Source organism: Mauremys mutica, chromosome 1 (assembly GCF_020497125.1).
Source record: "Mauremys mutica isolate MM-2020 ecotype Southern chromosome 1, ASM2049712v1, whole genome shotgun sequence".
NCBI classification, from domain to species: Eukaryota; Metazoa; Chordata; order Testudines; family Geoemydidae; genus Mauremys; species Mauremys mutica.
In genome coordinates, this window is record NC_059072.1 from 358365012 (window position 1) to 358375210 (window position 10199).

The window sequence follows — 10199 nt, forward strand, 5'->3', positions numbered from 1 at the left end:
GACTCTGCACTTGTCCTCTAGTTGAACCTCATCAGATTTCTTTTGGCCCAATCCTCTAATTTGTCTAGGTCCCTCTGTAGCCTATCCCTACCTTCCAGCGTATCTACCACTCCTCCAAGTTTAGTGTTATCTGCAAACTTGCTGAGGGTGCAGCCCATGCCATCCTCCAGATCATTAATGAAGATATTGAACAAAACCGGCCCCACGACTGATCCTTGGGGCACTCAGCTTGATACCGGCTGCAAACTAGACATGGAGCCATTGATCACTACCCATTGAGCCCAACAATCTAGCCAGATTTCTAGCCACCTTGTAGTCTATTCATCCAGCCCATAATTCTTTAACTTGCTGGCAATAATACTGTGGGAGACCGTATCAAAAGCTTTGCTAAAGTCAAGGAATAACATGTCCACTGCTTTCCCCTCATCCACAGAGCCAGTTATCTCATCATAGCAGGCAATTAGGTTAGTCAGGCATGACTTACCCTTGGTGAATCCATGCTGACTATTCCTAATCACTTTCCTCTCCTCTAAGTGCTTCAGAATTGATTCCACAATGAAGCCACAGATCATAATTGATGCCACAGATCATGGATCTGGGCTCAATGTCCCATGATGCATTGCTTTCTATCCCAGCATTCCATGTGCTTCGGTCTCCAGTTCATGGCATTTGTCAATGTCCCTTGTTTTCTGCTCAGCCCACCACCTCTATCTGCTGGAATGGATCCTGCACTGCTCTGCTAGCTGTCAGTAGAACATCACGGATGGCAGTGGAATCAGCCTTGAAGTTGCGAAGGCAACAGGAGTCACAGTTGCTTGATGTGGTGTCTGATGTGAATAGCAGCAGCGGTAGATTGATTTTGGCATTCACGGAACAGCTGAGCATGGTGAAACAGTGCTTTTGGGCTCAGGAAACTAGCACAGAGTGATGGAATCACATCGTTATGCAGGTCCGGGATGACGAGCAGTAGCTGCAGAACTTTTGGATGTGGAAAGCCACCTTCCTGGAAGTGCGTACTGAGCTCACCCCAGCCATACAGCATAAGGACACCCAAATGAGAGCTTCGCTCTCAGTGGAGAATTGCATGGCGATTGCACTGTGGAAGATGGGGACTCCAGGCTGCTCCTGTCAGTCACAAATCAGTTTGGAGTTGGGAAGTCAGCCATTGGGGCTGCGTTAATGCAAGTGTGCAGGGCCATTAATCACATCCTGCTGCGCAAGACCGTGACTCTTGGCAACATGTATGACATTGTGGATGGCTTTGCAGAAATGGGTTTCCCCAACTGCAGAGGGGCGACAGATGGCACGCATATTCCAATTCTGGCACCAGACACCTTATGATGGAATATATCAGTCAGAAGAGCACTTTTCCACAGTGTTGCAGGCACTTGTGGATCACCATGGGTGTTTCATTGACATCAATGCAGGGTGGTCCGGAAAAGTGCATAACTCATGAATCTTTAGGAACACCGGCCTTTTCAAAAAGCTGAAAGCAGGGACTGTGTTTCCAGACCAGAAGATCCCCATAGGGGATGTTGAAATGCCTATAGTGATCCTGGGAGACTTGGCATACCCCTCAATGCCAGAGCTTATGAAGCCGAACATGGGAAATCTGGATAGCAGTAAGGAGCATTTCAACAATAGACTGAGTAGGAGCAGAATGACTGTGTAATGTGCATTTAGCAGATTAAAAGTGCGCTGGCGATGCCTTATGACAGGTTAGACCTCAATGAGGAAAATATTCCCCTGGTCATAGCCATGTGTTGCACATTGTATAATATTTGTGAAGGTAAGGGTGAAAAAGTTTGCTCAGAGGTGCACTGATGAGACAGAACACTTGGATGCTGATTTTGAACAGCGAGATACCAAGCCTATTAAAGGGGCACAATGGGAGGCAATTCAAATCAGGGAGACTTTGCAGCAGCACTTTAAAAATGAGAGCGAGTAATGTTTGTTGCTATGCTTCGGATTGTATTGCATAATGAAGTCCTGTTTTGGTAGAGTAGAAAGCAGTTGTGATTGTTCAGGCCTAGGGTTCAATGTAAGGAAATTATAAAACTGCCTGCTGGTTTGCTGCTGCCATCTACTATCATAATTTCCACGGAAACAAATAAAGAGTGCTGATTATTCAAATAACTTTGCTTTTATTGCCAAAAAAACCACAACATCATGCACACAAACACCGCTGAGCATAAGTCCAGCTTTCATTTGAAAAGCTGTCAGCAGAGAAAGAATGAACGGTGAAGTGAGACGTCCCAGAAATCGGAAAGGAACGTGCGGGTGGAGTTTGGCTAAGAAATGGGAAAGAGTTCTGAATGTGCTGAAGGGGAGGGCGGGCACCCATCTGCTCAGTCTGGAGCATCAGGAGGGACTGCAGCATGGTGGTTTGCCACTCCAAAATTTTTATCAGCATCTCCATTGCATCTCTAGTGCATGCCTCATTTTCTTTTCTTTCCTAATTGTCACTTTCCCTCCACTGCCTGCATTCTTTCTTGTCTGCAGCAGAGTACTGCAGCACCTCCCAGAACATATCTTCTTTGCTCCATCTTGGGCATTTTCTAATCCGGTGGAGACACTCGGCTGGAGTGGAGGGGCTGCCTCCTTTCAAGGACATATCTAGTGAAACACAAATAACAATAAACAGAAGCCTTATTGGTAAGTACACGTACAGCACTGAAACACTACATTAAAATACACTGCTAGTAATACACCAATCACTTTTTCCCACTGACCTTTGACAAGCAGATGTAAGCAGAGTCAGGATGAGATCTACCCTGACATCTGGTGGTACATTATGAGGAGTGGGCAAAGGAATTTTAGGAATGTGCATTTGCATTGGTAAACCCACTCCACTTAGCATAACACACAGCAGCCTGGGATGGTTATTTTCACACTGTGAAATCCCCAATTTCTTTGTTATTGGGGCAGGAAGGAAAAAAAGGGGCTGTTACCTTAATTATGTGAATGAGGAACTATGAGACTGCTTTATGACAGAAATGACTCAACCTACATTAAATAGTACTTGCTAGACAAGGGACATGGGTTCCAAAACCCAGTGAATTGAGAGAGGCTGGGGACTGGTGTGTGTGTGTGCCTGATGGCATGGGCCCCTTTTGAGGGCCTGGAACACCAATTGCACTTCCTCCTCTCTCCACTGTTAAAGAGCAGAGCTAATTTTGAATCCTTTAGGAGTCCATCTAGAGGCTGCTGACCTGAATTCACGTTGGGCCATGTGGCAGTGGGGCTCTCCTACTACAAGTTAAAATCACTAAAAGAGCTAAGCTTACTAAGCTGAGATCACTGAGTGCTGTGTTAAGTAGTGGGAAAGCCTGAAGATCTATCACCAAGCAGCTGGCAGAGCGGAGCAGTCTGCAGCACGTTGGAGCAGCCCATGGAACAGTGAGCAGGGTGGAGCGGTTTGTGGGGACGGCTGACATGGTTCACGGGTCAGCTGGAGGAGCGGCACAGCTGGTGGAGTGGAGCCAGTCGTGGTGAAGGCTGCAGCAGAACTCCACGGAAAAGCAGGGCAGTCGGCCCTGGCCCACGTAACGTGTCCCTAGCACCCTGTCTGTGCGACCCCCCCCCATTTCCACCCAGGCTGGGGGGGGGGGTAAAACGCTGCAGATAAACTTTTGAACTCTGGGGTGGCATTGACCGGAGACTGAGACTTTTGGGTTGTTGGACTTTGGGGTAATTGGACTTAAGACCCTAAGGACAGTGCCAAATGTACTTGGAGGTGGGTTTTTGCTTATGGTTTGTGTATAGTCCTGTTTGTGGTGTGTCTCCAATGTGATGCCACATTGTTTCCCTCCTTTATTAAAAGGATTTTGCTACACTCAGACTTCGTGCTTGCGAGTGGGGAAGTATTGCCTCCTAGAGGCGCCCGGGGGGGGTGGTATGTAATTGTCCCAGGTCACTGGGTGGGGGCTCGAGCCGGTTTTGAATTGTGTTATTGAAACGGAACCCCTGGATACTGAACCCGGCCCTTGTTGCTGCCAACTCAGAGGGGCAGAAGGGTTACACACACATGCCGCTGAATACTGCAAGAATGGTGAGTGTTCCCGGGGCAGGGGACATTGTGCGTGGGAGAAAAGCAACATGAAAGGCATTGTGGGCACTTCTCGGGGGACAGCACTCTAAAGTTTCCCACCATTTTCCACAGGCGGGGACATTGTGGCAGATATCTCTCTCCTGAGGGCTAGCAAGGAAGCAAGGGTGCATCTATTATATGCTTGTGGTTTCCGCTCCAGTCCCTATGCTGCTCGCCTGTGTGCTGCTTTGGTCTTTGCCCAAGTAATTGCAGAATGGCGGGAGAAAGTGTCTTTCAATACGGGAAGGAACAAAGAAGCTCTGCCAAGGGACCTCCAGCAGAGGATTGCAGAGTACCTGCAGGAAAATTTCCTAGAGGTCTCTCTGGAGGATTCCAGTGAAATCTCAGTGTGCATCAACACCCCGTTCTGCCATACTGCCTAGCTGCACGGGGAAATGCCCAGCACACACAAACACAGCCAGCCTTGTACATTTCTCTTCCCTCAACCCACCTCTGCACTTCACAGAGCAAAACCACTTACCAAGGATCTCCTCCCCTGCTTCTGCTCATCTGACTGTGACTGCCGAGACTGGCTGGACACCTCCAGAGTGGAGAACAGCTCCTGACTGGATGCAGCACTGGGCAACCCCGGCATGGGCACCACATATTCTAATGCCTCCACCTCTTCATCATGACTTCCTCCTCTGGGTTAGGTCCAGTTTCCGTTGGCGCCAGCCCCACCAAAGTAGCCACGTCCAACGCCTTATAAAAATTGGAGGTCTAGGGCGCAGCACCGGAGCAACTCTTTGCCTCCCGGCACGCATGCCTCGGCTCCTTCATTTTCCTCTGCACTGCAGCATGAGCCAATCATAGCCCTTTTCCCACAAACTGCAAGAAATCTGCCCATAGGTATTGAAATTCCTACAGCCGGAGCACAGCTGGGACTCCTCAGCCTCCTCTCCCCAAATACTGAGCAGTTCCACAGTGGTCCAAGCAGGAGACCATTTGCTGCATGGAGCCGCCATGGCCACCTGGGAAGATGTGATGTGAACACTCCACACCGAGCAAACGGGAAGGGGAATTTCAAAATTTCTGGGCCTTTAAACAGGGAGGAGCAGAAAATATTTACCTGGATGCAGGGCAGCAGAGAAGAAACTTCTGACCAGAGTGGTTAGGATGGGCATTGTGGGATGCCTTCCAGAGGCCAATTACACTGATGAAATCAAGCATGGTGTCTACACTGGCACTTTGGTGACAAAACTTTTGTGTAAAAAGCCTTACAAGTCTCGTCAAGGTGCCTTTATTACGTCATTGAACCCGAGGAGTTCTGTCGTCAAAAGTGGCTTTGTAGTGTTTACACCTCCACTATTTCTTCACCAAATGCTGCTTTTTGGAGAAAAATGTGGCACTATAGACAAGACCTAAGGAACAAAGAGGGATAACCAATATTCTCTCGTGTTTCCTGCTGGCACCTATTAAGGATTTCCACACTCTGATGTGTAGGAATTATTGACGAAGAAAGCACCATAAAATATGAAATTACATTAGTAGGGTCAGTTGTTCATAATTCATTCATCTGAATAATGAAAATGTCATTTTTCAGTGTGTGAAGAGTGACCAATCAGCTTCATCCATTAGAACAGCCTCCAGTAGTGCATGTAGTGTCTCATATTCAAAAACAGACTCCAAAGAGAAACTGCTGAACTTGAATTAATATGCAAACTAGATACTATTAACTGTGGTCTAAACAAAGACTGGGAATGGTTGGGTCATTACACCAATTGAATCTATTTCCCTATGTTAAGTTCTCACACCTTCTATGGGCCATCTTAATTATCACTTCAAAAAGTTCTTTTTCCTCCTGCTAACGATAGCTCATCTCAATTGATTAGACTCTGCCTGTTGTTATGCATACTTCCACCTTTTCATGTTCTCTGTATGTATAAATATCCCCTGTCTGTGTGTTCCATTCTATGCATCCGAAGAAGTGAGCTGCAGCTCACGAAAGCTCATGCTAAAATAAATTTGTTAGTCTTTAAGGTGCCACAAGTACTCCTGTTCTTTTTGCAGATACAGACTAACACGGCTGCTACTCTGAAACCTGTCATATTAACATTGTCTCTCCATCCAGGTGTTTGTCCTGCGACCATCACCCTAGATCCTGGGCACATACAGGAAGTCAGGAGAACGTACGGTACATATAGGAGACACTGTTGTTCCTCAGGACTGGACACCTTCTCTCCTACTCCATGTCAGACTCCAACTCAACTGACTTCATCAACCCCTCCACCTTCATCCTGCTGGGTATTCCTGGCCTGGAAGCAGCCCATGTCTGGATCTCCATCCCATTCTGCACCATGTACGCCATAGCCATCTTGGGGAACTTCACCATCCTGTTCATCGTAAAGACGGAGTCGAGCCTCCATGGGCCCATGTACTATTTCCTCTGCATGCTGGCCATCACCGACCTGGTCCTGTCTACATCCATCCTACCCAAAATGCTGAGCATTTTCTGGTTCAATTCCAGGGAGATCAATTTCATTGCATGCCTCACCCAGATGTACTTCATTCTCAGCTTCTTAGCGATGGAATCTGGGATCCTCGTGGCCATGGCTTTTGATCGCTATGTGGCCATCTGCAATCCTCAGACATTCCACCATCCTGACAAACCCTGTGGTGGCCAATATTGGCCTGGCCGTGGTGCTGCGCGGCATCATGCTCATACTGCCCTATCCCTTCCTGGCGAGGAGGTGGCCATATTGCAGAACCAACATCATTCCCCATACATACTGCGAGCACATAGCTGTGGTGAAGCTGGCCTGCGCCGACATCCGCATCAGTAGTTACTACAGCCTGTCTATGGCATTCTTGTTTATCGGTATGGATGTGTCTTTTATCGCCGTATCCTATATCCAGATCCTCAGGGCCATCTTCAGACTCCCAACAAAGGACGCTCAGCTCAAGACTTTTGGGACCTGCGGGTCCCACCTCTGTGTCATCTTAGCCTTTTACATCCCACATCTCTTCTCCGCCCTTGCACAACGGTTTGGGAACAATGTGCCCCTGCATTTCCACGTTCTCATGGCCAACATGTACCTCCTGGTGCCCCCCATGCTAAACCCCATCATCTATGGAGTGAGGACCCAACAGATCCAGGTAAGGCTGCTCCAGCCCTTTACTCATAAAGGAACCTAAAGTTTTCTCCTGGTTCTCCAGCTCTCAGACTGAGCTCCATGCAGAGCTGGCTAGTGACATGGCAGGGCCGCCCAGAAGATTCTGGGGGCCCGGGGTCTTCGGCGGCGGGGTGCCCTTCCGTTCCGGGACCCGCCGCCGAAGTGCCCCGAAGACTCGCGGCGGTAGCCCCCCGCCGCCGAATTACCGCTGAAGTGCAGCCCGGTCTTCGGCGGTAATGGGGGTCCCCGCCGCGGGTCTTCGGGGTACTTCGGTGGCGGGTCCCGGAACGGAAGGGGCCCCCCGCCGCTGAAGACCGGGCTGCGCTTCGGCAGCGGCAGCGGCGGGTCCCGCTTCCCCCCCGCCCCGGCCCCAGCCTCTTACCCCCAGCTCCCTCCTCACCCGGAGCCTCAGCGCCTCGCCGGAACAGCCGCAGCGTGTGGCCGGCAGGGCCTGAGCTCCGTCCCGCTCAGAGCCGCGTGGTGAGGGGGGTGGGGCTGGGAGCTCCACGTTGAGCGGAGGGAGCTGAGCTCAGCCCGGAGCTCCCGGCCCCGCCCCCTCACCACGCGGCTCTGAGCGGGGCGGGGCTCAGGGGCCCCAGCGTAGACTCGGCGCTTGACGCACTAGGGCTCCAGGAGAGGGGCAAATTGCCCCCTTTGCCCCCCCCCGCTGGGCAGCCCTGTGACATGGTGCTGGGCCCTCTTCCCTGAATCACTGACTAGCCAGTCAAAGAGATATTAAATCCTTTCCTGACCTTACTGTGCTGTGTCAGTGAGTGCTTTGGGGTCCAGAGTGTCACAGGGATGATCCAGAGAGTGATGGGGGTGGGTTGGAGAGGAGCGAGTGAGGGGTGGAACCTGGGGGAAGAGGCAGGGCAGAGAGGCGGGGCCTCAGGTTTCCAGTTACCAGCAATTAGAAAGGTGGCAACCCTATGAATTGTACATAGGCAGATTCCCCAGTTTGTCCACCCATATTTACCATGGTGATGTAATTATGGTATATTTTGTACAAAGTACACCCTGTGAGGTATCATTCTAAAAGTCTTAATCTGCAAAACATTGATATTCCCTTGGGTTGTATGCGCTGTCATTGTATGTGCAGCTGTGAAATCCTATGTGTGAGTTACTAAAGTGTGATGTGAGGCTGGAAACACCTAAAACAAGCCTTTCAGGTATGTCAAAGGAGTAGCCAGACAATGTTAATTGCTGTCATCAACACTCATCCAGGGAAGAATCCATTAGCACAGGAACTCTGCATAAGGAAGCCTCCTCGGAGGGAGCATGGAGACAATGGAGAATGTTTGGCCAATGGGGGCACCCCCCTACACACATTACATGCACAGACTTTCCAGCTAGCTAGAAGAAACTATAAAAAATGGGGAGTGGCATCATCTCTTGTCTTCACTCCACCACAACTCAACACCTACAGGAAGCTCTGGAAGACAAAGGACTTTCAATGGGGGAGGGGAACCCAGGCAGCAAAACAGATAGAGCCTGTGCCTCAAGAATCTGTAAGCCTCCTTGTATCATCTGTCAGGGTAAGATATTGTTGATTCAAATCCTATTTAGTTTGTATAAATCATAAATTGAAAGTTTGTTTGATTTCCTAGGTAACCTTCTTTGATCTGTTTGTTATCACTTACAATTACTGAACATCTGTCCTTCCGTAGTTAATAAACCTGATTTATGTTTTATCTTAATCAGTGTGTTTTTGAGTGAAGTGTTTGGGAATCTTAGCTCTGTTAGCAAAGGGTGGTGAATATCTTCCCTCCCTCGAGGTGGGAGTGGACTATTTAATGAGTTTATGCTGTACAGTTCACTGCAGTGCAAGATGGTCTAATTCTGGATTTATACTCCAGTAGGGGTGCTGGGAAGTTGGCTGGTGCCTTCAATGATGGTCCATGAATGACTTCGGTAAAACACTCAGGTGACTCAGTTGGGTGTGTGGCACCACCTGCTGTCATGCTGGGTGATAACTGGTCCTGGAGGGGCTGGCTGTGTGTCACCAGCAGAGCAGGGGGAGATGCCAACCCAGCTGAACAGTTAGGGGACACAGCGGTTACAACAGCTTCCAGGCTTCACCTCAGGGGTACATCCCATCACAATCTCCACCCCTCACCCAACCCTCGTAGCTGGGCTCCCTCTATGACAAAGCTGGGATGGGAGCTGCTGCAGCCTGACAAGGAACCTGCCTGAGGGTAGGAGGTGGCCCCGGTTAACGATCCAACATCTCCTTCAGCACTGCAGTTACCAGACATCATTATACATAGATACATTAATAGAATTCTTAAGTCAATTTCATGGTAGAAACGGTGAGCTTTAGAACTGCAAAGAGTTCTTTCAGAATTAATCCTTCTGTTGCCGTCCAATGTCCAATATCAGCAGAGGTGAGAGTAAGCCTGCAGCAGGAAAGAGCGTTCTGCTGAGACCTCAGAGAGAAAGGAGAAAGTCCCAGTAACTGCTGAAGGAATGAGTCTCCTTGATTCCCCTGCAGCAGGGGGAAGCTGCATGCTTCCAGGGGTGGGGGTGGCTGAGACCAGCTCCTGCCCTGCAGCTGAAGGCAGCGCTGCCTCAGGAAGAAAAATGTCCATGTTGCTGCCACACAAGGGACAAACCCAATGCTAGGGAGCAAAGGGAGATGGGTCCCAGAGGGGAGCCCAAAGACGGGAGCCTAGAGCCTGCCACTGAGACAACTGTCCAGGCTGTTAGCTGTGAGCACTTCACAGATGAATAGGGGATAGATCCCACTCATAGAAACCACTGAGGAGATGGATGTGGGTTTCTTTAGCAAGGCAGCAGGAGGCAACACTATTCCACTGCGTAGGAAAGATAGGAAGTCTGGCAAGAGATCACCCTCGCTTAACCAGGAGACCTTCTATGATCTAAAACTCAAAAAAGAGTCCTACAGAAAGTAGAAACTCAATCAAATTACAAAGGATGAATATAAACAAATATCCCAAGTTTGTAGGGACAAAATTTGAAAAGCCAAGGCTCTAAAT

General features: G+C 49.4%; 1 protein-coding gene across 1 annotated transcript; it reads left to right on the plus strand.

Moving 5' to 3' along the window:
• The first annotated feature begins 6234 nt into the window (after window positions 1–6234).
• On the plus strand, window positions 6235–7225 carry LOC123367022 (olfactory receptor 52E2-like). Its single transcript, XM_045011008.1, is given in 2 exon segments — window positions 6235–6674; window positions 6676–7225. Coding segments are annotated over 2 exon segments (945 nt in total). The 5' UTR covers window positions 6235–6279.
• The last annotated feature ends 2974 nt before the right edge of the window (window positions 7226–10199 follow it).